General features: G+C 42.9%; 3 protein-coding genes across 6 annotated transcripts in view; 1 reads left to right on the top strand and 2 right to left on the bottom strand.

Moving 5' to 3' along the window:
* Positions 1-26,825, bottom strand: part of LOC120552569 (NLR family CARD domain-containing protein 3-like) — a 1,238,648-nt gene that overhangs the window by 244,792 nt on the left and 967,031 nt on the right. Inside the window, exons 1-3 of one of the 4 annotated variants that reach the window (XM_039790740.1) lie at positions 11,576-11,762; positions 11,158-11,358; positions 9,781-9,927 (exon numbers count right to left, since the gene is read on the bottom strand). The exons of 1 other annotated variant lie outside the window; for it this stretch is intronic. In XM_039790740.1, coding sequence (XP_039646674.1) covers positions 9,781-9,927; positions 11,158-11,216 — 206 coding nt within the window. In that variant the 5' untranslated portion in view covers positions 11,217-11,358; positions 11,576-11,762. Of the gene's footprint in view, positions 1-881; positions 1,027-9,780; positions 9,928-10,575; positions 10,664-11,157; positions 11,359-11,575; positions 11,763-26,825 lie in introns of those variants that run through there. 2 more of the 4 variants (XM_039790739.1, XM_039790741.1) reach the window with 2 other exon arrangements.
* The window catches only part of LOC120552568 (NACHT, LRR and PYD domains-containing protein 12-like), a gene marked incomplete in the record, with an annotated part of 803,490 nt that overhangs the window by 140,614 nt on the left and 636,051 nt on the right, over positions 1-26,825 (top strand).
* The window catches only part of rreb1a (ras responsive element binding protein 1a), a 109,604-nt gene continuing 95,580 nt past the window's right edge, over positions 12,802-26,825 (bottom strand). Inside the window, 6 exon segments of the mRNA XM_039790786.1 lie at positions 12,802-19,781; positions 21,125-21,863; positions 22,162-22,274; positions 22,940-23,104; positions 24,290-24,451; positions 26,086-26,277. Of these exon segments, the coding sequence (XP_039646720.1) occupies positions 19,018-19,781; positions 21,125-21,863; positions 22,162-22,274; positions 22,940-23,104; positions 24,290-24,451; positions 26,086-26,277 (2,135 nt within the window). The 3' untranslated portion in view covers positions 12,802-19,017.

The raw sequence follows: 26,825 nt of genomic DNA on the forward strand, positions 1-26,825 counted from the left end.
TGTTAGAGTCAAACAGATATGTTTCTCTGTGTGGGAATCTGCAGACCCAGAGTTCCACAGATTTTCAATCTGGATCACCATTAAAAACTGTAAAAACATCTGCAGAATCCGCTTGTGTCAAGTGATTGGTTAGGAAAAATAGAATCATGCTCCCCCATCGAAATCAGATTGAAAGTAGAAACGAAGTGAAATGAGATGACAATTCTATCGGATATCAGGCAAGCTCCTTAAGTACTAGAATCACTTAAATACAAAGTTTGAGCAGGGAATTTAAAGAGCTTTCTAAAAAGTTGTATAACCGTTTGCACTGATTTATTATCTACCAATTAGGGTTGGGTACCGAAACCTGGTTCCACTACAGAACCGGTTCCTACGCAACCGGTAGGAATCGGACCGGATTGGAACGCAAATTTCGGTTCCTCATTTCGGTTCCACTTAATGTGTTGACTAAAATATTTTCCCTCTTTCGCTCCGAAACGGACGTAAAAATATCCCCCTCGCTCTGTAGTCTACCGTTAGCTAGCTACCGTAAATGTAAACTACTTTTAAAATGCCATATTTTCCCTCTGGGAAAGTACTTAAAACAATTTCAATTAAAAAAACTCTATAAAAGAGCCTTTCTTTGATGTCATTTTTCAGTTTAAGAATTGGTTTAGTAATCGGAATTGTTTTAAAAGTACCAGTTCGGCATCGGAATCGTAAAAATCCAAACGGTACCCAACCCTACTACCAATACAGATCCAATTTCCTCAATTTAGTAACAGTTATTTTCCAGTAAATCTGAGCACTGTGCTCACAGATTAAGTTAAACAGATACCTGCCACAAGGAGACTAAACTCGACCCTCGGACAGTGAAATAATAATAATATAATAACACTTACCCCTCGTCACCATTCCTCAACAACAATAACAGTAAGCTGAATAAATCTGCCTCAAGTCTCCAAGTTACAAAACAAAAAACTTGTCTAAACTATCAGGACAGGAGCGTGTCATGTTTGCGAACAAAGCAACTGATTCCAAAGTGATTTCCAGTAAATGGAGAGAAGTAACCTTTGATTATTCGATCCAGGTAAATGTTTAAAGAGATAAAACAATAAAACTGAAACTGTGTTCAGCACGGTTCACGGCAGGTAACAGTAATAAAATCTGTGACTTCATCTGGAACGGCTGTCAGAGCAACAACTGTTAGCAGGTGTATGACCCAGACGTTTTACTGTGAACCGTGAACATGAAACCTTTGAATGTGTGGAAACAATGTGAAGCATAATGTACAGGGTTTTTAAAAAGTTATATTTGTATATAGTGTATATAGATGTTTCTTCCAATATAAAATTCCAATATACAAAAAGGTGTGAATATTTTGCTGGTGTTGTATAAAAAGAGCTAAGTTACTTTACTGTTACTTTATGAAGGCTAAATGTGAATGTTATAAAATGTAAAACTACCAATGGTGGAATGTAACGAAGTACAAATACTTTGTTACTATACTTAAGTACATTTTTTACGTATCTGTACTTAAGTAGAATCAATTGTGCATACTTTTTACTTTTACTTCGTTACATTTTGCAGCAATTATACTTTCTACTCCACTACATTTCTACAACGTTAAGTTACATTTTCGTTACATTTTCTGATCAGTATTAACCCCTGCCAAAACGTCTTCCTGACCGTCACAAACGGCACGAGCCAGCCCAAAGCCCGAAGTGGGAGTGGGTGAGCAGGTCAGGGATGGCAAGTGACAGTGATCCCCGTAGCTCTCTCCGCGGGCGGCGCCCTGACTGCTGCTACCACGGGCGGAGATGAGAGCTCAGTTGCTCTGATGCTTTATGGTTGACAGCCTGGTTGTCATTTCCTGAATGTTCGTCTCAAAAAGCCACTCCGTAAAGAGAGGGTGGTTCATTACATAGAGGAAAGGTACTTTCTACTTTCTACTTAAGTAGGATTGTCATTGTGGTACTTTTACTAAAGTAAATATGTCTCTGGTTATTTGTACTTTCACTTAAGTACTGAGATTCAGTACATCCTCCACCACTGAAAACTACTTAGGATAAATTTAACAAAATCCAAACTACCAACTAATCAGAGGATTTGATAAGAACCAGAATCAACCAGCATAATCATTATTTCGCTGCTTACTAAACCTCCACAAGTAGACTCTCATACTGTTGGAGGAACATAATATGCAGCAAATAAATTGCCACAATTTAACCGGCTAACAAGGCCACCATTTTGTTGGAAGAACATGAAAGTTGTCGTTGTTAGATTATCCTACATAAAGGTGAATATCTGTATAATAATGTGGTGAACAATATAGTTTCCTCAAAGTTTAATTATGACCAGGACAAGCTTTTGATTTGTGGTCTCCGATTTTAACCCAAAACGTGAAATATTTCACCCCTAAAATCTTTGTTCCCGACGACCTTCGGCAGAAAACTGATCAGTGCGCAAGACGTAGTATTACGCCTCCATAACAGCAGGCGGCTGATTGGACGAACGCGTCACGTGGGTCTGGCTTCTCCCGAATTTCCAAAACTAACCGTAATGGCGACTCTTTTGGAATACGATCTCATATTTTACGAAAATAGTTCACCGAAACGTGTTTCTGAAAACATTTTAAGTGAGAAATAGGCCGTGCAGTTGCTGAATCTGTCTTCATTTCAGATCAACAAAGGTCAGTTTAGAAGATTTTCGTCAGATGTTGAGAGGCTCATCCCGCTCGTCATTTCCGGTAATCGGTCATTTAGTCCGACTGCCCGCTGGCCGATTCAACAAGTCAGATCGGCCCAAATGAAGGCCGACGGCTCCTCCGACTGACGACAGCACGGAACACACCGAACAGACTCGGGTCACCGACCTCGCCAGACTGTCCCACGGCCGATAATCGGGTTGGTGTGTCAGCGCCTTAACACTTCAGAACAAAACTCAAACTGCGGTGAACGTGATGTTGTAAAGACGGAATGAAAGCTGGAATGGGAAATGAAAGATAGTTTGGAAACTAATAATCAGGAAGAGAAATATTTTAAGAGCCCAAATTCCCATAAAACCGATTAATTCTGAGTGTTCTGGTGTCAAACAAGATGAACGTTAAACATTTATTTGTGACCGGTACCATAAGATTTTTTGTTCTTCCTGTTCCTTTTTTTTTTCATTCATGCATGTTATGAATGAATGAATGAATAAATGTTTATGTTTGTTACACAGCAAAACCTGAATTTTTGAAAGGGTTGCCACTGCGCTCTGTTCAGCTGCTGTGTTATATACATAGAAGATATAAAGAAGAGAGGGTCGCACACAGAAATATATCATTCAAAGTTTACTGGATCATTTGATGGGCAATACACACAACGTTCTCAGCCGTGCATCAATGTACACATGCAGCTGTCCATTCCTACTTAACCCTCCTGTTGTCCTCGGGTCAAATTTGACCCATTTTCAAAAAGTTTCTATATCAGAAATTTAGTTTTTTTCAACCAAATTTTCAACAATAAAAAGCAACGTGGATGGTTGCATACAACTCTTTTCACAAGTAAAATACATGATCAGTTTGCTACTTTCATTGAATTTGGGTGTTTTATTTAATTGTATAGAATATGAAAATAAAAAAAGATTAAAAAAAAAGACAAAAATGTCAGAAAAAGCTTCAAAAGTGCAGGAAAAATCCCACAAAAATGCCAAAAGGCGTAGAAAAAAAATTGATAAAAAAAAAGTGACAAAAGAAACTTGTCAAAATGTTGACTCAGAATAACAAAAAGTTGCATGGTTAACGGGAAGACAACACAAGGATTAAGGAGGTAAGTTAACAGAGGAATGCAATCACCAATCACTGTGACCCAGAGTGGAATCACATGGAACCTCAAAGTCAAACATCCATTAAATCCAGTTTTGTCATCTTAAATCTTAAAGTTAAACTAAATTATGATTACACTTTCACCAACTGATGATTCACATCATCTGTTCAGTGCAGACAGATGCGGCATCATTCTTTTGGGGGAAACAGAGGAAACCATGACCTCTGCTGGCAGAAAGCTGCTCCAGCAGGAGCTGCAGAACATGAACAGAGGAGGTAACGGCTGCATCAACATTAACTTCTGAGGGGAAAAGCTCCACATGTTGACTTTATGTGTCTGTGTTCAGACGTGATGTGAAAACTAGCAGGGTCACTTCCAACTAAGGCTGGGCGATATATCGATTATATCGAAATGTGATATTGAATTAGACCATATCGCATATATTTATATAGATAGTTCAAATTTGCGCTGTGATCCTTGCTCCAAGCATAGCCTACTGCTGACCGAGAGCTCTCTGCACTGCTCCCTGCGCCCCCCCCCCTGCGGAGGAGGAATTGGTTAGTAAAAGAAAAAAACAGTGGCTCAAAAATTTGGAGATGGTTCGGATTCAAAGTATCAGATGAGCAACTAAATCACGTTATATGTAGGGAGTGCCATAAACACGTTACAGCCAGGGGTGGAAGCACTACAAATATTGTTCACCACCTAAAACAGTGGCACAAACTGCAATACGAAGAGTGCGTGAAACTGCGCGCTGCAGAAGCCCCAGCCGCAAGCCATCGACAAACCGAAAAAGCTCCAGCCCTGAAACAAAGCTCACTGCAAACTTCATTTTCCCGCAGTGTGCCTTATGAAAAGAAAAATGACAAGTGGTGTACTATAACTAAACCGGTGTCCTATCACATTGCTAAAGATATGCTCCCTGTTGCAACTGTGGAACAAGTCGGATTCAAAAAGCTACTGAAAACTACGGACCCGAGATAGGAGCTTCCCAGTCGCAACTACTTTGCACGAGAAGCACTGCCACAAATGTACACTGTAGTCAGGCAGAGTCTTGCTGACCGGCTCGCTAACGTAACCCATTTTGCGTTGACCAGCGATATGTGGTCGAGCAGGACGTGCGAGCCTTACATGAGCATGACAGTTCACTTCATTCAAGACTGGAAGATGAAGATGAAAACAGCATGTCTCCAAATAAGTTATTTCCCCCAGGCCCACACCGATGAGCATATAGCTGAGGCCCTGCAGGACGCAGTTGCAAGATGGAAACTCCAAGAAAAGCATCTGGTTGCTATAACAACCGACAACGGGAGCAACATCGTCAAAGCGGTTGAGCTGAACGAGTGGCTGAGGATGCAGTGCTTCGGTCACAGACTACACTTGGCTATCGGTGAGTGCAGCGTTGTAAAGAGTATTCAGATATTTTACTTTAAACAAAAACATATTAAAATGTTAGTTTTTCCTTGTTTTCCTTTGTTTGTCTGTCTGCAACTTTGTGTTTTTTTGCTGCTGTCTTGGCCAGGTCTCCGTTGAAAAACTGATTGTTAAATAGAGGTTAAATAGATTAATAAAACACAACACTTAAAGTGCTAAAAGTAAAATCACTTACAATACAGAATAGTAGATTTCAGAACCATATTTATTAGGTTATTGGATAAGAATTAGTGATGCATTGATGTGTTTACCACTTTAATGTTACAGCTGGTAAAGGTGAGGTAATTATGACTTTAAAATGGTTAGCCTGTTGATATCATCAAGGTAACAAATTTAGCTATTATGATAGACTATAGTTTTTTTTCTCTGGATTGAAAGAGCAAACTGTAAATAACTAGAAACTAATGTTGAGACGTAGGCCTAAACATTGTGGAGTTTTTAGTGGAGTAAAAATATGAAGTAGTATTAAAAAATAGCATAAATACTAAGAACAACAACAAGCACGAAACATGAGTAAATGTACATACAGTATAGTCATAATTTATAAATCATACAAAAATAATAATACATGAAAATCAGTTACAGGATTAAAATTCAGAAAATAAAGTAATATCATATTTGATAGTTATGATTAGTAAGTTCACCAACTCATAACCGAGTCTGCCACACGCTGGGGATCAAGGCACCAGATGATACAGAGTGTCCTGGAGCAGGAAGGAGCACTGGCCAAAGTCCTGTCTACTGACAAAAAGACCAGGCACCTTGTCCCTACCTGGCAGGACTTAGAGGTCCTAGAAGCAGTCCAAAAGGTCCTGAAACCTCTCCAGGACTTTACCGATGCTTTGCCAGGTGAGGAGTACGTCACTCTATCATATGTGAAACCTGTGCTGCACCTTTTTAACGAAAGTCTCCTGGCATGTGAAGAGGCTGATAGCGAGCTTTGCAAATCAGCAGTAGCACCAAAAGATAAGACAATGGCAAGCTCCTTCAAGCAGCGCACAGCCACCACCACTGCACCAACCGAGAGGGGGGCTATTGAAAATGAACTGTCAAGTTACTTGCAGTCAGCAAGTGTGGAGAGTGACACTGATCCCCTCAAGTGGTGGAAGGATCCTGAAGTTTTCTTTCCAGTAGGGCTGTGACGGTATAGTTTTTTTTCTTACTGCGGTGGAGAAGCAACGTATCACCGCGGTATGGCGGTTAACCGCAACCCCCTTAAGAGAGTAGCGTAAAATGGCCATTTTACAGTTGTGCGTTAAATCGACGGCGCAGGGTCCGGCGTAGACGCAGACCCCTCTGCGTCTACGCCGGACCCTACCGTAGCCTGACGTGCACCTCTCGAAAAATGTAACTACACGCCGCGAGCGATACGTAGCTTCGGCCGTGGCTTGGTAGCGTTGCATTTCTCCCGACTCATTTCCTGGTTCTTATTCTCCATAAACAACATGAAATCAAGGAGAGGGTTCACTTCTCCTGCTACATATGTCCCACCATGGTCAGAAAGCACAGAGGAGGCACTTTGTTTCTCTCACTATGACTCTAGAGTCGCTACTCGCTCCGAGCTCCGAAGGTAATCGCCGGTGTTCTAACGGAACACCATACCCATCAGAATGGGATACCTTCGGTTAATGCGCATGCGCAGCAGGGAAATTTGTGGGATTGCGCATGCGTTAAATTTAAACCATCATTTCAGAATACCTAAGATTACAAGCGGTAAATGTTGGTGTATTATATCCAACCCGGTCTCACGGCAGTTCGTGTAAATGGCCACGTTATTCTTAATCTATTGATACGTGTTCACGGAGACGTTTTTCTCGTTTTTTACGTGTAAATGTAACGTTATTTTTTACGTGTAAATGTAACGTTATTTTAGGACTTTGTAAATGTAACGTTATTTTCGCGCAAGGGACGCCGGAAGCGGCCAGAAAAGGTCGCTCCATAAGCCGGGGAGAGCCGCGGCCCGCTGGTGAAATACATTACTTTACATTTTCGTCTTGTCCACGTAAAACCGACAAAAACGTCTCCCGTGAACACGTATCAATAGATTCAAATAAAGTCACAATTACACGAACTTCCATGAGACCGGGCTGTTATATCGCATTAAACAATGGGCTATCAAAACAGCATACCTCTTTTATAAACTGTATTTTTTTTATTAAACCAGGGGTTATCAAAACAGCATACCCCTATAGAAACTGTATTTTTATTAAAAAATGGGCTATCAAAACAGCATACCCCTTTATAAACTGTATTTCTTTTATTAAACCAGGGGTTATCAAAACAGCATACCCTTCACAAACACTGGTATGCTGTTTTGACAAAGTAGGCCAAATTGACAGACCCCGCTATAAAACTAAACTTCCGGTATGCTATTCTGACAAAGTATGCTACATCGACAGAACACCGGCACTCTCTCACACCACACACTCCCCACACACACACACACACGCAGCTCGACGCACACACCAGCGCACAAGTATAAACATCAGGCCACTTTTTAAGGCTACGGCGAGAGCTCTGCGTGGAGCCGACGCACAACTATAAAAAGGCCTTATTCTTTTCCAAATTCTTTGACATATAGCAACTTTTTTTTTTTTTTAAGTAACGCAAATAGTTACTTTCCCTGGTAATGAGTTACTTTTATTATAGAGTAATTCAGTTACTAACTCAGTTACTTTTTGGAACAAGTAGTGAGTAACTATAACTAATTACTTTTTTAAAGTAACGTTCCCAACACTGCTGTCCTGTTGAAAAATAAATGATGGTCCAACTAAATGCAGGATGCTGTGGTAGCATGCTGGTTCAGTAGGCCTTCAATTTTGAATAAATCCCCAACAGTGTCACCAGCAAAGCCCCCCCCCACACCATCACACCTCCTCCTCCATGCTTCACGGGGGGAACCAGGCATGTAGAATCCATCCGTTCACCTTTTCTGCGTCGCACAAAGACACGGCGGTTGGAACCAAAGATCTCAAATTTGGACTCATCAGACCAAAGCACAGATTTCCACTGGTCTAATGTCCATTCCTTGTGTTTCTTGGCCCAAACAAATCTCTTCTGCTTGTTGCCTCTCTTTAGCAGTGGTTTCCTAGCAGCTACTTGACCATGAAGGCCTGACCTTCGCGCAGTCTCCTCTTAACAGTTGTTCTAGAGATGTGTCTGCTGCTAGAACTCTGTGTGGCATTCATCTGGTCTCTAATCTGAGCTGCTGTTAACTTGCGATTTCTGAGGCTGGTGACTCGGATGAGCTTATCCTCAGCAGCAGAGGTAACTCTTGGTCTTTCTTTCCTGGGGCGGTCCTCATGTGAGCCAGTTTCGTTGTAGCGCTTGATGGTTTTTGCGACTGCACTTGGGGACACATTCAAAGTTTTCGCAATTTTCCGGACTGACTGACCTTCATTTGTTAAAGTAATGATGGCCACTCGTTTCTCTTTACTTAGCTGATTGGTGTAAGATTATTTACAATTGACGTGTTCTTAGATTTCTGAGGACGAAGGAGAGGCTAGGGTCGAATATTAAAAGTTATGCAAAATGGTTTAATAAAACAACATGAAAACGATAGTCAAGGCACAAATGTTACACTGCAGCTGACAGCGGACTGATCTCATGCTCTCCTTGCGGAGTCACATAAGACAGTCAGCAGCCATGCAACATGACAAAACAATACACTGCAACCAGCGGACCACAGAACCTGTTCCCTTGTCGGGTCCAAGGCTTGTGGCCTCGAATCCTTCTCCTGCTCCCAAATTTATTCCTCTTTTCTCAGGATAAGGACACACCTCTTAATTTAGGTCTACTCCAGGTCACAGACTAAGGTTGATTATCATGGAAGTGTTGATTATATTCAAGTTTACAGAGTTTGCATTTCCTTTGTTCTAACCCAGACTTGGCACCAGGAGGTTGGAGACTCAAAGAGATATTCCTCTTCATATGTTAATAGTTGGTTTTAACCTAATCAATTTAACCAAAGACAGGAAGAGAGGGGGAGAGAAATAACCAGCTGTTTTTAGTTAGTAGGCTAGTCATTCTAGATTCCATTCCTATTTTCATTACCTGACTGCAGCATACAATTTATTATTTAAAACATAATACATAAGCATAGTTTTATCTTTTTACAACCTAACATTGGTTCTTGCCATAATATGAATTCTAACAGTTGTCCAATAGGGCTGTCGGCTGTGTATCAACCTGACTTATGCACAACACAACTGATGGTCCCAACCCCATTATTAAGGGAAAAACTTCCACTAATTAACCCTGACAAAGCACACCTGTGAAGGTAAAACCATTTCAGGTGACTACCTCATGAAGCTCATTGAGAGAACACCAAGGGTTTGCAGAGTTATCAAAAAAAGCAAACGGTGGCTACTTTGAGGAATCTAAAATATAAGACATGTTTTCAGTTATTTCACACTTTTTTGTTAAGTACATAATTCCATATGTGTTCATTCATAGTTTTGATGCCTTCAGTGAGAATCTACAATGTAAATAGTCATGAAAATAAAGAAACACATTGAATGAGAAGGTGTGTCCAAATTCTATTCAGCAGTTTTATTGCCTTGTGTCTGAGCGTCTAGGTTCATTACTGAACTCTAGAGGAAGACCTTTGGACCGGTCACTCTTCATAGACAGACAGCCAGATACTACAGACTCTGCTCCGTCCTCCTCTTCCTCCACATCACTCATCTTCTGATCTGAAGTCAGTCTGAGAAGTAAAACAGGAACACTGACTGTGAGCTCACAACACATGAATCAAGACAAACAAGTTTGTTTATGAGTCACACGCAAGACTGAGAGAACAGGAGGACACACACACACCTCTAGCTCGTCAGCTGTCTTTACAGCAGGGTTACAGCCAGTTTAATGTGCATTATTCAGCCAATCACCCCATTGTGTCCAGATTAGGGCTGCACAATATATCGCTTTTGTATCGTTATCGCAATATCAACTAACGCAATAAACACATTGTGAAAGGCTGCAACATATTGCAAAAGATACTCAGAGATTTTTTGTGTTAGTTGAAAGAAAATATCAGCAGAAAACGGCACTTTAAAATGTAACTGTCATTTTTTAGTGGTGCCTTTTACAATGTTCAATTTGTTCAATACAAATATTGGAAATGATTTCCTTTCATTCCTTTGAAATTAAACAAGCAAGTTGTTATAGAATACTGAAAACAGCAGAAAGACAGAACTTAGTACACTTTATTTTTTTATTTATCGCAATATCACATATCATGCAGCCCTATTCCAGATGAATCAAACTGTTGTTGAGTTAATTCTACCATTTCTTTCCTCTACAGTCCACAGGAAGAAAACTGACTGAAATTATAAAATGTTGGATTAACACTCACCCTGCCTCAGCCTTCAGTTTTCCTCCTCCTGCTCTGTTCTGCCGACTCAAAATGGAGTCTAAACTGTCTGAACACTTTCAGTTTGTCAGTGTTGTCCCTCCCTGTTCTCATGTACCTGTATCAACCTGTCAGCGTTGCACCTCCCCTCTCTATTTACAAGAAAAAAGGTGTGTGTGTGTGTGTGTGTGTGTGGGGGTAACCTCAAACCTCAAACCTGGCACCCACATAGCAACCAACCTACCACCTCTCTGTTTTTGGACTTCATGATGTCCCCTTTATTTGTCAAAGAAGATTGGCTGCTTAGCTCTGTGACTTGAATTTGAAGGCAAGACATGGGAGGCACAAACTGTACTGTGTGATGTGTTATACAGGTTCTGGCAAAAACTCCTGGGAGATGCAGTTGTTGAATACTAAGCTGACAAGGAATTAGCTGACAAAATAACTGTTGTGTCATCTTTCCTACAATGAGTTCAGGTTTTACTGTCAGTGCAATATTAGTGGATATTAGTTTATCTGAGAATGTGGACAGAAAACCACAGGAACATGTTTACAGTAAGTTACATAAAATAGAAATGTACTCACAGATGACATTGTGGTCGGTCAGGGCTCTTTGTTTCCATGGCAGCCAGCTGTCCAGTCATATCTGGAGAGCCTCGCTCTCCTCAGAAGAGTCCAATCCACCAAAATCCACCAAGCTGACACTGAACGTCCCGTCTGTGACGTCACCCTCTTCCTTCAGCTGTAACCTAACGTTCATATCTATGCCTAACGTTAGCTAGCTAGCTAACGGATAATCACACGGTTCAGTTAGCTAAATACCAAGTTAAATAACTGCAAACTAAACCAAGAAGACAGTTTGCTATGTTTAGTTTAAGTTAAAATTGTAATAATGAAGTTTGAAAGTTATCTACTCTCTTGAAATTCAGCTGTTGCTACCAGAAAGGGTCAAGTTCAGTGTAAAGAAGTTAACGTTGATGTTAGCTACGGGACGCTAACCTACCGTTTTTTCAGCCGTTAGCCAGCTAGCTAGCTCGCGTGATAAACCGCCCTGAGTTTGTCCTCACATCAGCTTCCTTTCTTTCTCTTCACAAAAAGCTTCAGGATGGTTTAGTTTAGTTGTCGCTTCACTTCTTGCGCCGTTGCATACGTCTATGGCGCCGTTGAACCTTCTAGAAACTTTCAGAGAAACAGCGCGCCGGGCGCCGAGGAGCAGTTGATTGGGGCTCACAGTGCGCCTGCGCAGACAGTGTGACGTTAAACAATGTAAAACTACTGAGGATTAATTCAACAACATCCAATCTACATTTATATAGTTAAAAATCGCTTATTTTCATTCATTCATCATACGCTTCATTTATCATTGATGACTTATTATGGGATACAGCATATTCAGTTTAATGGAGCAGCTTGAAAATATGAGAAAGTAGAAAGTCCTACAGCTTCTGCAGCACACAGCATGTTGAAAAATCTCTTCTGAAGGACAATATGACGTATTTACAGGTCCGTAAATTATGACTACATTTCTAATTTGTTTGTTGGGCAAGTTACTTCGAAAATGTAATACACTATAGATTACTAGTTACTGTCAATTGAAAGAAATTAGTTATATTACAATACTGCTGTCTCTGAATTGTAATGCTTTACACTACTTTTGCGTTGCTTTTGAGTTAATTTCACCAAAATAACCGCAGAAGTAGGCCTAGGCTATGACTTGGCAGGTAGCTCACCACCGGATCAATAAAGTCTCCTCTTTATTATTTTGTATAATGATTGTGAATACTAAAGCTATACAATAAATAGTGAAGTAAAACATACAATAGGCATACTTGATTTAGAATTGTGGTGGAGTAGAAGTATAAATTAGGAAAAAATGGAAACACTAAATTAGAAGTACCTCACATTACAATGAATGAATGCTAATTTGCTTGGGTTTAAATTGAACTTAACTCTCATTTACTCTTTAATTAGTCAAATTGTCATGGCTCTTTCCAGAGAACTAAATTGTAGACTTCAACAGTCTAAAATGAACAGTCTAAAAACGCATTTTGTACATTTTCGCCCGCTGTAAACTACCTTAAAAGGTGCTCTAAGCCATGTTGGGTGACGGCACTTCTTGTTGACGTTCAAAGTATTTTCAAACAAAATGAGGCTAGCTCGCCCCTCCCTCCTCCTCATCCCGTCCCCTCCCTTCTGTGCTTAAAAAAAAGACAAAAGCATGGGACAGCATTTGATTCACACACCTTTCCTTAATATAATCTTTATTGCTGTTTCTTATTGGGTTGAATACAGAACAGGTTTACATCTCTTGACTTTGTGAAACACTGTCATGTTTTACAGACAGCAGAGGGAAGAGAGGACAGACGAAGGAAGGGAAGGAAAGAAGGAAGGAAGAAAGGAAGGAAGGATGGATGGAAACACAACCGTTATGGCTGTGCGTTAATGCTTTCTGATTGAGGTTCAGCATCTTTTGTGTGTTTGTGTTAAGAGGAGGGATGGGTTTAACTCTCCTCTCCGACGTTCCCTTTGACCTCTGAACCGGGACTGGAAACAAAGTTCAGACTTCAGGTTTAAGAAAAAAAAACCCAAAAATGTCTGAGTGAGACGGGAGAAACAGAACAACAAATGTCAACAATATTCTGGCTTTTTTTTTTTTTTTTTTAAAAACACCAAAACATCCAAAGACATCTTTTATCTGTTAGGCGATGACGAGTTCACAGTCAAGTGCTAAATGTAGTGATTGAGAGTTCTGAATCATTTAAAAAAAAAAAAAAAAAAAAAAAAAAAAAGACAAAATAATCAGGACTTGGAAAAGGAAAAAAGTTGCAACTCAGGAAAATATGAACACGAAGCATTTCGAATAATGGATTTGTGAAAGACCCTGAGAGCGAGATTATATAATATTTTTATATTCGTGTGTGTGTGTGTGTGTGTGTGTGTGTAGCGCAAGAAGAGATGGAGAAAGGAGAAATCATCCATAATTGAAATTAGATTAACATGCAACATAACAACAAAAACTAACCTAAAACTCACCCTTTAACTGAACACAATGTATTTTCACAGTTTTATACGCATTTATATGTCATAGAGAAAAAAAAAAAAAAAAAAAAACGCACAAAAAAAAATCATTTCTCTGCCAAACTAACAACAGAACCAAGAGACCCAGACGATGAGTCTCGTTCTCATATACAGGAGATCTACATAAAGCTTTTTGGATTCAGAGGGATTCTTATTGCTAGTCCGATTTGCACCCCCGACGTGACGCGACGAGCCGCACACCTACGGCGAGCCGGTTAGTCCACAACACAAACCATCAGTTCCTCAAAACAGTTCTGCAGCATAAATGTGATATTTTTAATACATGGCTTCTTCTCAAGTCATTGTAGAAACTAACTCGCACCCACACACACACACAGACACACACACACCTGGGCTCCAAATAAATACATTTAAAAACAGTCCACGTGCATTCGAATGGAAGTCCAGTATTCATATGGCCGTGCACGAACACGCACGCACACAGAGACACACACACACACACACACACACACACACACACACACGCAAGCGCGCACACACACAAGTCAGACGTACATTAACGCACGCTCTCGAGGGAGAGGGGTGTAAAGATAGAGCTGACAAAACATCAAACTGTCGAGAGAGAGAAAGAGAGTTTCTACACCGATATAAACAGTTTAAAAAAAAAAAAAACACATCAAAAGTCGAAATTTATAGCTCATAATTCCAACGTAATCCAGAATAATTCAAAGACTTTTGCCGTTCAGCCGAAGCCTAAGAACAGATTTTGTTTTTCGGGGTTTCGTGATTAAGCGGTTTTTATTTTCTATGTTTTTCCAAATATAAATAAATACATTGAGGCGCCAATCCAGATATTTTAATGACTGAGGTGCAACATCCCTCCCATCTCACACGCAGGAACTACCAAAGACGGCTCGGAAGCCAAATGCCGAAAATGACCCTCTGTGAATGGCAGGCCAGGAATTATACAACACACAAGCGCTTTACCAAGGTCCCAAAGATCTTTGAAAAGGAGCCCCGTTTCCCTAAATTAGCAGTCTTCAACATGCTGGAATATTTAACCAAAATCTCATGTTTTACCATGTACCAATGGCACTTCATATTAATGTTCGTACTGCTGCGAAATCAATTCATTTCAAACAGATTTGTCGATCGGTCGATTCGCTCGAGTTAATTCGTTCCAACTTTGGTGGACATTTGACATGCAGCGAGACTTTAAACTGGTTGAACATTTGGGCCACTGAGCAATAGACGCTCAGCTATGTACAGTAGCATAACTTAGTTGTATTTTTTTTCAAAAACCCTCCTCATGTCGAGTATAAACTGCTCCGCAAAAACGGAATCAAGATTTAATGGTACGAAAACCTTTCTGAAGTAAGTTGTGTGAACTTTAGAGCGTTTGGGTCTTACTCAACTATGATTTCTTTAGTCGCTTAATCACGTTTTAGGTTGTTTTCACGGTCAGTGACTTATTTCCAACAAACGTGAGAGCAAATCTCTGGTAAACATCTTTCTTTTTTGGAGAAACTCCGTTTTTTTCTCCAGATCTGTCGATTAAATCAACAATTCGCCAAAAACGTCTGAGTGTAAGGCGACTACGTAACAGTTTCTTTAGTTGAGGACAGCGCTTAAGACAACTTATCGTCCCGTTAGCTTCCAAATTAATAAATGACAGTTAGCAAGGTAGCTACTTCAGGTCAGACTGTAAAGTCACAAACATTGTAACTGACTCGCTCTGGCTATCCAACTAATCTGGCGAGTCAGTCTCTAATTTAAGTCACCAAGCTTCTTGCATCAAGTATTTTACAAGGCACTAAAACTGTTAAAATCTTTTATTTTTTTTATTTTTTTTTAAAAAGGACATCCTGAATATTTCTGCCAATCAATGTCCATGTTTTGGAACTCAATCCTTCGCTGCTGAAGACTACACACAGTGAGTTGTGAGGACATTTTGGGTTGCTAGTAAGTTAACAGCAGCCATTTTCAATTCAGACCAAAATCTATAGCGTTCTTGTCACCGTGAAACTGCAAACATGAAACCCCTGAAAGCATTTTCATTACAGAGATGCTCATCCTGCATTATAAAATCTATTTCATTTTCAGCTCCTCCCTAGCTTTTACACTTTGCGGGTACATTCGGACTGGATTGAAGAGCCACAACACAGTTCACAGCGCTCTAGATTTGGAGAAAATGATATTTTATTCTGCATTGATTGCTTCAAAGTGAAATTATACTTCAAAACACAGTCCTGCTAAGAGCTGGGACTCCATACTTTTAGAGTCCTGAAAAAAAAAAACCCCGTGGGAAACTCTCTCGCTCTCTTCTCTTGATTGTGTCGCGATATTCCACCGTAGTAGTACTAGTAGTAGAAGTAGTAGTAGTAGTTTTGGAAAGTTGTTAGTGCCAGTTCACAGCAGCGTCCAGTCAGTCAGTCAGTCAGTCCAGTTGTGGTTGTTCAATATTTTCATTTGGACCGACTAAATGTCCGCCCGTCGCTGCTTTACAGTTCCGTTATGAGCCACTGAGGTTCGATTCGTTTTTGATTATGAGGTTGGTTGATATATATATATATATTAAAAAAAAAAAAAAAAAAACAGAAAACGTAAATTTACAAGAAGAAAAATTAGCTATATTCATCTTCACACGACAAAGACAATGCACACGCACACACACACTACCCGTCCCCTCTGGTTGTGATATATATATATATATATATATATATGTGTAAGGATCAATAAGTGACCAGAACTTCACCGCCTGTTTTCTGTTGTGGAAATGTCCGGTTGGGTTGGTGCGAGGGGGTGGAATTAGCCCTTTGTGTTTTGTTTGTGTGTGCAGCAGGGTAATACAGTTCAGGAACACACCCCCACCCCCACAACCTACCCATCCATCCAGCCTACCCTCCATCCATCCATCCATCCATCCATCCATCCATCCTGTCATCTAGCTCCTTCTGGAAATCTACTGAGATTCCACAGAGGGATTTACCTTGAAAAAAAATCAGGGAAATAACTGATTGTCTCTACCGCCAAATTCAGTTTGTCCTCAAATTGCTTTTCCCATAGGAGAAGACCGGGCTAAATAAGGACAAAACGGTACCAAAGCGCTCCAGGGCCAACTCAAGATACTAAGATAATACTGGAAGGAGACTAGCTACACCTGCTATTAGCTCAAAATGCCGTTAACCAACTTAGCGATGTCTGGTCTGGTCAGTTAGCCACAGCTAGCATGTGTTTCTACCCTGTGGTTGAAGTCTTCGACACCACTAAATGAATCTCAGGAAAAAAAAAGGTTAAAGATAGCTACAGCTAACTGACCATAGCAAACAAGCTAACTGAGCTAATCCACTGTTAGCTTGGTTAAGGTGTCTGCTCAGCTAGCCATAGCTAGCATGTGTTTTAAACGTAGTGGGTCCCCTGCATGAAGCTAAGGCTAACGATAATCGCCAGCTAGGGCTAACTGGCCGTACGAGACGCGTTATTATGGAACCCACGCCCCAACCAACCGGACTTACCTAGAAGTTACGTGGGACCCACAATAACGCGTACGAGAGACATTAAGCAAATTAAGGCATTGGTAGCTGGGTTAACTTTGTCTGGTTTAGTCAGTAAGCCCTAGTTAGCTTTTGTTTGACTCTGTCTGCTGATGTCTGTTAAGCTATCACAGGCTAATATTCCTGTGTGTAGTAATGACTTTGCGGTCCATTACAGTGTTGCTGATACAGAGTTAGCATTGGTTAGCTGCTTGGTTAGTTTGGGCCTTTGCAGAGGCCACGCCAGTAACGACTTAGTTAAGTTAGCCTTTGCTAGCCACGCTGATGATTTAGCCCTGGCCAGCTCTGATTTGGCCCACAGTGGAAACCAGGCTAGCAACGAATTAGCCCCTTGCTAGCCCTGTTTAGGAAGACATGATTTAAAGGGTTGCCTACAGAGCTGCTCATCTGTTGTTTTAATGGTTGCAGTTAAGAAGCAGAAGTTGAGGTATACTGAACCTGGGTAACGCGTTAGCGGCGACATACGTTAGCACACTGGAGGCCCTGTAATAGACCCTAAATGAACACTAGGGGGGGCGATGATGAGAGACAGGAGGGAGTCACACACATTCGCACACACACGTACGCACACACACAAGAAAAATTGATTTGTTCAGTTATAAAAAAAGAAATCCACAAAACAAGAATTCCCCTCCCTACACCTAAATGTCACTGATAATCGCACACACGCCCCAAAAAAAAAAAAAAATACTCTAGCATCACGTGCCACATGTTCAACTCTCTGTACACACATGGAATCAACTGAGAATGATTGTGAATGAGAAATTATTAACACACAAACCAACTCACAGGGTGGCTTTGAGGGATAAAAGGGATCAATAGTGTGATGGGTTTTAAAAAACAAAACAAAAAAAAACATGTAGAACACAAACTGATCAACACTATATCTGCCCTTTCAGGAGTTCTTTTTCCACACAGAAATCGGATGCGACTTTGACAAGTTCGTCAATGTTTCCGTGCGTTTTCGTGAGCCAACTGGTGCGGAAGCGAGCCCGAAAGGACGCCAACGAGTGCCCGCCCTTTCTTGTGTTTTCCAGTTACAAAAATCTTTCCTTGCACCGTTAAGGGACGACCACAAAGCCACCTGTGGAAGTCACGCTTTCTCAAAGTGAAACTGGGTTCAAGCAGCCACTTTGGCAGCCTAACAGCCATCCCATCCCCCCCCACCACCACCTCTCAGAGTTTTATTTCATCCAAACAATATTTAAACAGCCGGTCAAGCCGGAGAAGTGGCTGGTGAATTTTGGAAAGTCGCTGTGGCTGGCAGACACGAAAAGTTCCCCCGCCCTGACTAGCCCGCTCTAAAAATCCGAAGTTGGCTGAAATGTTAAAAATCGGATAGTTCAGTCCTCTTGTTGTGTGGCCCGGAGCCGAGCTGTGATTTAAATACAGAAGAATAAAACGCAGATACCAGACGGTCCATCGGAGTCTCTGTCTGGACCCTCCGCGTCTCCTAAGTTGATCATCAATTCTCAAACAGAATCTAGAACGATAATAAATCATAACTTTATTCTTTTTTTTTTTTTTATTGCTGAAATATAGATTCCCCGCACAAAAAAAAAAAATAGTAATGCAAATCATTGTTATCATAAAAAGCTATAAAAATTAGATCCATCTTCTGTAATAATGCAGATAAAGATATAGCAAAAAACATCTCTTAGAAGTATGACTAGTAGTAAGGCACTTCAAGAAAACGAGGTTTTCGTCTTTCTATCAAAAAAAGGTTTTTTTTTTCCGGGCTGGTTTTTGCATCATCATCTTCATCAATGGTGTAGCGTCTATTTTCGTGGTATGGCACTGTGGTGACGTTGGTTCAGACAGCCTGGGGGGAGGGGGAGGAGGAGAGTTTCCCTCAGTCTACCCCGACCAGAGGAGGCTCTCCGTTGGGCAGGATGTGCTCCAGAGGGGGCTTGGCGTGGATCTCCAGCAGCCCCTGGATGAAGCCCTCTGCGGGGGCAGCTGCCACGGACTCCCCTGGCACAGCGCTGGAGGACGAGGGGGAGGAGGAGGGGTCTTTGGAGAGGTTTGAGTCTGGCGTCGATTTCACGTTGTCGTCGTCGCCGCTAGTAGTTTTCTTTGTGTCAGTAGCTTGTTGGCTGGCGGTCTCGTCGAGGTCGTTGGAGGGTTGTTGTTGTTGTTTTTGTTGTTGTTGTTGTTGCGTCGCGGCCTCGGCAGAAAGTTCAGACTTCTTCTCCTCGGCGCGCAGCTCTTTCGTCGGGGCTTCCGAGTCCGCGCCAGACTCGGCTAGTTTCGCGGCGCTTTCTTCCTCCATCGTGGTGAATTCTGCCTCCTCACCCTCCTCTTTCACCACCTCCTCCTGCTCCTGCTCCTCTTCCTCCTCCTCCCCCCCCTCCTCCACCTCCTCCTCCTCCTCCTCCAGCTCTTTGCCCCCGGTGGCGGTGGTGGCGGCGGCGGCCACGCTGCTGCCGCACTCGCTCTCGTTCTCCGAGGGCGGGCAGGTGGAGGGCGGTGTGTGGGCGCAGGAGTCTCCGTCCTCGCTGGCGGCGTCGTCGTTGGCGGCGCCGCGGGGCTTGAGGTGGATCCGTTGGTGGCGGACCAGGCTGTGCTTCAGGGTGAACGTCCGCTCGCAGGTCTGACACTGGTAGGGCCGCTCGCCTGGACGGGCACAGAGGGCGGAGGGATTTATACAGAGAAAGTAGATCCTCAACACACACACAGAAACACTGCATGAGGCTACACATTATTATCGAATAACACAGACCTGCAGGAAAATATAAATACAGAAATTAGCATTGTGTGTGTCAACAAAAACCCTGACAGTACCTAGGTAAGGACTACTAGCCAGTCAGAAGCAGAGTATGAGGGCGTGCCCTGACAGTACCTAGGTAAGGACTACTAGCCAGTCAGAAGCAGAGTATGAGGGCGAGCCCTGACAGTACCTAGGTAAGGACTACTAGCCAGTCAGAAGCAGAGTATGAGGGCGTGCCCTGACAGTACCTAGGTAAGGACTACTAGCCAGTCAGAAGCAGAGTATGAGGGTGGCCCTGACAATACCTAGGTAAGGACTACTAGCCAGTCAGAAGCAGAGTATGAGGGCGCGTCCCCGACAGTACCTAGGTAAGGACTACTAGCCAGTCAGAAGCAGAGTATGAGGCTGCCCTGACAATACCTAGGTAAGGACTACTAGCCAGTCAGAAGCAGAGTATGAGGGCGCTGTCCTGACAGTAGCTAGGTAAGGACTACTAGCCAGTCAGAAGCAGAGTATGAGGGCTGCCCTGACAGTACCTAGGTAAGGACTACTAGCCAGTCAGAAGCAGAGTATGAGGGCGTGCCCTGACAGTACCTAGGTAAGGACTACTAGCCAGTCAAAGGAAGCAGAGTATGAGGGCTGCCCTGACAGTACCTAGTTAAGGACTACTAGCCAGTCAGAAGCAGAGTATGAGGGCGTGTCCTGACAGTAGCTAGGTAAGGACTACTAGCCAGTCAGAAGCAGAGTATGAGGGCGTGCCCTGACAGTATCTAGGTAAGGACTACTAGCCAGTCAGAAGCAGAGTATGAGGGCGTGCCCTGACAGTACCTTGGTTATCCTAACGGATAATGTGATATACGTCTTGATATTATGTCTTATTTGTATTTTTTTGTATATTATGTTGATATGTGCCTATATGTATACTGCTGTCTCTATTGTACAGTATGTGTCTATATTACCATTTGTCTACTGAATGTTTACTTCTACATGTCTATTTGTTGATTGTATACAGGGCCGGCCCTAGACTTTTGGGGGGCCCTAAGCAGGATCTGGTTTGGGGGGACTCTCCACATTGTAACATGTTGCCACTGCACTTGGCACATAACCAACTTTTGTGTATTGTAAATATTAGTTTAAACACTAATGCGAGACCTGTTAGCAGCAACGCTAGCTTTAAATAGATAGTGTATGTGAGTATACTTGGCCAATAAATCTGATTCTGAATCTGATAGCTCCCTCGGTCCCGTACCTGTGTGGGACCTCATGTGTCGGGTCAGGTCCTGCAGGGACCAGAATCTTTTCCCGCACACGTTGCAGATCTTCTTCCTCTTGTCCACTCGTCTCCCCGACGTCTCTCCTCCCTCCGAACTCTTTGGTTCCGACGCCTCCTCGTCGCTCCTCTCCTCCTTCTCCTTCTCTTCCTCCTCCTCCTCCTCTCCGCTGTCTCCCCCCTCGCTCTCCGGCCCCCTCCCGTCTGCTTCCTCGGCCTCCATCTCCACCTCTTTCTCCTCCTCCTCCTCCTCCTCCTCCTCCTCCTCGTCGTCTGTCGGTTTGGCGACCGCGGCGGCAGAGGCGGCGCTCTCAGACGCCGCCTCGTCTTTCGCCGGCGGGTTCTCCTCCTCGGCCGCCGGCGTTGGCGTCTCCTCGGAGAGGTGCGCCCGCTCGTGGCGAGCGAGCGTGGTGGCGTAACGGAAGCTCTTCTTGCACACTCGGCACACGTGCTTGTACTCGGGCTGCTGCTTGGCCGCCGCCGCCGCGCTGCCGGAGGAGGAGTTTGGGGCGCGTTTCTCCTTCTCCGGGCTCTCCGTCGCCGCGTGCGGAGCAGAGGTCGAGGACGACGAGGAAGAGGAGGACGAGGAAGAGGACGCAGGCTGTTCTTCCTGGGCGGGGCCCGAGGATGCCGAGAGCTTGAAGTCGATCAGCTTTTTGCCGAAGTTGAGGTCCAGGCTTTTGTTGCTGTGGCAGTCGTCGTCGTCGGCGCTCTCGACCTGGAGGAGAAAGTCCAGAAGGTTAAATCACCGCTGAGTGGATGGCAGACTAGGCCCGCACCATATATTCATGTTTTTATCATCATCGTGATATCAACCGGTGCTATAAACGCACTGCGAGAGGCTGCGACACATCGCCAAAGACATTCAAATTATAGCGTAGAAAAAATGCACTTTAAAATGTTTTTATTCATATTCAAATTTAAAGTTCAATTTGTCTCTAATCTCTAAACTCTCCAATCTCCTGTGTAACCTGACTCCTCAGAGTGTTACCATGGCGAAGACAGGCTCAGGTTACCTTGGTGCTGCTGCTGGGTGCTGCTCTGGTCTCTGGCGCCCCCTGCAGGTCCGGATGCTGCTCTGCGCTTTCTGTCTCCTGCTGCTCTGCACAGCCGCCAGCCGGACTGCACCCTGCAGAACACACCCCAAACACCCGTCAATATCATCGGCAAACTGGGCAACAATAAACACGCATGGCTCGACAATACAACTATCAACAATGCAACCCCCCCCCCCCCCCCTCATGGAGCATGAATATGGAGCGTCTGCCCCAGTTCATGCAAACGCAAATGTAAAATTTCCAGCCTAAAGGAATACTTGGAATTGATGGTGGAGGTAAATATTCATGAAAAAGGACACGTTGGTGAATGGATATTGAACAACTAAACATGTTACACACTGGGACCTTTAAGAGCTTATTTCAAAGCCTAAATATTTATTTACCTGCCAATAAACGTCCAAAAATTGTCCAATCTCAGCTTGATAACAACTACTAAACAGAAGACTAAATCTAAATGTGTAAATAGACCCAAAGTTTAGCTTCTGTTATGCAGTCTTTAAAACGAGAACACTTGAATCTACGGCTGCAATTTACGATACTGTTGGTTATCATTTAATGTGCTGATTATTTTCTCAATTAAGGGATTAACTGTTCAGTCTATAAGGAGTCAGAAAAATGCTAATTAAAAACCCCCGAAAATATTCAGAAAGATTACTTCAAGAGATGATTGATAATCACAATTAACTTTGAATAATTTGACTAATGGGGATTGATCGTCTTGTTTGAAATGACTGACCGGGGCTTGGTTTGTGGGAGGGGCTTGACTGAGCTGACTCCGCCCCCAGGTGGTCTGAAGGGGCGGGGCTCTCTGATGAAGGGGCGGAGCCTGAGTCGGTGGAGGTGTTGGCGCCGCTGAGGTCGTGTGCTTCCGGTGCCGTCTGCTCCGTCTCGGACTGACTCTCTGCAGGACCAAACACAATCAGCACAATTAATACGACTAATATAGAATATAGATCAGGGTCACACGTTAAAGGGCAATTCCCACGCAAAATGGACCTAGGGGTTAAAGGATCTATCAGGTCCCCTAATACTGTATCTGAAGTCTCTTTTATATAGACCTTAGTGGTCCCCTAATACTGTATCTGAAGTCTCTTTTATATAGACCTTAGTGGTCCCCTAATACTGTATCTGAAGTCTCTTTTATATAGGCCTTAGTGGTCCCCTAATACTGTATCTGAAGTCTCTTTTATATAGACCTTAGTGGTCCCCTAATACTGTATCTGAAGTCTCTTTTATATAGACCTTAGTGGTCCCCTAATACTGTATCTGAAGTCTCTTTTATATAGGCCTTAGTGGTCCCCTAATACTGTATCTGAAGTCTCTTTTATATAGACCTTAGTGGTCCCCTAATAATATGTATCTGAAGTCTCTTTTATATAGACCTTAGTGGTCCCCTAATACTGTATCTGAAGTCTCTTTTATATAGACCTTAGTGGTCCCCTAATACTGTATCTGAAGTCTCTTTTATATAGACCTTAGTGGTGGCCCCTAATACTGTATCTGAAGTCTCTTTTATATAGACCTTAGTGGTCCCCTAATACTGTATCTGAAGTCTCTTTTAGATAGACCTTAGTGGTCCCTAATAATGCGTATCTGAAGTCTCTTTTATATAGACCTTAGTGGTCCCCTAATACTGTATCTGAAGTCTCTTTTATATAGACCTTAGTGGTCCCCTAATACTGTATCTGAAGTCTCTTTTATATAGACCTTAGTGGTCCCCTAATACTGTATCTGAAGTCTCTTTTATATAGACCTTAGTGGTCCCTCTAATACTGTTATTTAAATAAATTTGTGTGGTAGGTGTGAAAAAAAAAAAAATTTTTTTGCGTTTGTAGAGGAGAAAAAATATAATTACGCATTTTTTTGGGTTTTTGGCCTAGCTGCTTGTTCCTCGATGCAGAGGGTTCAGGGTTCGAGTCCGACCTGTGAGGGTTTTCCTGCACCCCTCTCTGTCTGTCTGTCTGTCTGTCTGTCTGTCTGTCTGTCTCTCTCTCCCTCTCTCTCATGTCTGAGCTGTCCTGTCATTAAAAGGCAGAAATGGCCCATAAATAAAATCTTTAAAGCTGCGATGCGTTTACTGTCTGACCTGCGCTCTCTTGGGAGCCCTCGTCTCCGTCTTTCTTGGCGAGGGCGCCGTTGCGTCGCAGCGTCCGGTGGGTCACGCCGTGCTTCCTCAGCAGGTGGCGCTCACAGTTGGATTTGGTGGAGAAGAAGGCGTCGCACTTGGGACAGGGGAAAGGTTTCTGGCCTGAAGGAGGACAAAAGGATTGGGAGGTGAGGAGACATGGCTTTCCATTTTGGGACTCAAGTTTTCTAACAAAGAAGCTCCTCCGTAAGTCAGTAATAACTTTTGGGGTTTTTTTCTGGGTCAACATTTTAAATTAAAACTCCCCAACATTTTTTGGTTCGTCTTTTTCGACACTTTTGTCTTTTTTTCCCCACACAACGTTTTTGTCACTTTTTGCATCTTTTTTTTTATCTCTCGATTTTTTGTCACTTTTTTCTGTTCTTTTTCTGATCTTTCTTCTTTTTTTTTAAACACCCGAATCCAATAAAATTAGAGAACTGATTATTATTTACTACGTTACTTGTGAAGAGCGCTGTAGGGAACCATCCACGGTAACTTTTTTTTTTTTAACGATTATTTTTGTGTTTGTGTGTCTCTGTGTGTGTGTGTCTCTCGGTCTCTGTGTGTGTGTGTGTGTGTGTGTCTCTGTCTCTCTGTGTGTGTGTGTCTCTGTGTGTGTGTGTGTGTGTGTCTCTGTGTGTGTCTCTGTCTCTGTGTGTGTGTGTGTCTCTGTGTGTGTCTCTCTGTCTCTGTGTGTGTGTGTGTCTCTCTGTCTCTGTGTGTCTCTGTGTGTGTCTCTGTGTGTGTCTCTCTGTCTCTGTGTGTGTGTGTCTCTCTGTCTCTGTGTGTGTGTGTCTCTCTGTCTCTCTGTGTGTGTGTGTGTCTCTCTGTCTCTGTGTGTGTGTGTGTCTCTGTCTCTGTGTGTGTCTCTCTGTCTCTGTGTGTGTGTGTGTCTCTCTGTCTTTGTGTGTGTGTCTCTCTGTCTGTGTGTGTGTGTGTGTGTGTGTGTGTGTGTCTCTCTGTCTCTCTGTGTGTGTGTGTGTGTGTGTGTGTGTGTGTCTCTGTGTGTGCGTGTGTGTGTGTGTGTGTGTGTGTGTCTCTCTCTGTGTCTGTGTGTGTGTTTGTGTGTGTGTAGGTCTATTGTGTAGGTGTATTATGTAGGTGTGTGTGTAAGTGTGTGTGTAGGTGTGTTGCGTAGGTCCGTTGTGTATTACCGGTGTGTTGTGTAGGTGTGTAGTGTAGGTGTGTTGTGTAGGTATATTGTGTATTACCGGTGTGTGTGTAGGTGTGTTGTGTAGGTATATTGTGTATTACCGGTGTGTGTGTAGGTCTATTGTGTAGGTGTGTTGTGTAGGTCTATTGTGTAGGTGTGTTGTGTAGGTCTATTGTGTAGGTGTGTTGTGTAGGTCTATTGTGTAGGTGTGTGTGTGTAGGTGGTGTGTTGTGTAGGTCTGTTGTGTATTACCGGTGTGTGTGTAGGTCTATTGTGTAGGTCTGTTGTGTATTACCGGTGTGTGTGTAGGTCTGTTGTGTATTACCTGTGTGTGTGTGTGTGTGTGTGTGTGTGTAGGTATGTTGTGTATTACCTGTGTGTGTGTGTGTGTGTGTAGGTATGTTGTGTATTACCTGTGTGTGTGTGTGTGTGTGTAGGTATGTTGTGTATTACCTGTGTGTGTGTGTGTGTGTGTAGGTATGTTGTGTATTACCTGTGTGTGTGTGTGTGTGTGTGTGTGTGTGTGTGTGTGTGTAGGTATGTTGTGTATTACCTGTGTGTGTGTGTGTGTGTGTGTGTGTGTAGGTATGTTGTGTATTACCGGTGTGTGTCAGCATGTGTCTCTGCAGCGAGCTGGCCCAGGGGAAGACTCGGGGGCAGAAGGGGCAGGTCATCTTCTGGACCGAGTTGGAGTACGCGTTCTTCTTCCCTTTGGACTGCGGCCCCACCGTCGCCGGCTTCACCTCCTCCCTCGATCCTCCCTCCTTCTCCTCCCCTCCTCCTGCTCTGTCATCTGTTTACACGGACAGACATTGTTTTTCTTGTATAAATTATATTATTTAGTTACAAACCTGAGTCAATTGAGTCAATTCAGCGGAGACACTACAGGCAAAAACAGAATCAATTGAGAGATTTTGGGCTATTTGATTTTGGCTTCTTTCAGAATAGTGTAAGGAAAAACATCTGTCTTCAAAATGTCTACATTTCACAATCTATATGTTCAAAAGGTTTTGTTTTTCAGACTCTGAGACAGAAATCTCCACTTCAGTAACACTAAAGGCTGTTTTATTTATTTATTACAACTGCCCACAAAGTACTGCTAGCTGGCCAAGCGCAAATTCCAAAAACGTTGCTGACATATAGACCCTTTACAAACAGATAACCCTGTCACTGGGACCAAAATATTTGAGTTTATTTGCAGAGCTGATGTCAGTGAACTAGCATGTTGCTACTACTCCCCACCTTAGCCTGCTGGAAACACCCACTATCAACACAGAGGACCAGTCGACCAATCACAGCCCTTGGAGGTGCACGTTAAAGCGCCCATTTTATGCTCATTTT

This window comes from Perca fluviatilis, chromosome 22 (assembly GCF_010015445.1).
Source record: "Perca fluviatilis chromosome 22, GENO_Pfluv_1.0, whole genome shotgun sequence".
NCBI lineage: Eukaryota > Metazoa > Chordata > Actinopteri > Perciformes > Percidae > Perca > Perca fluviatilis.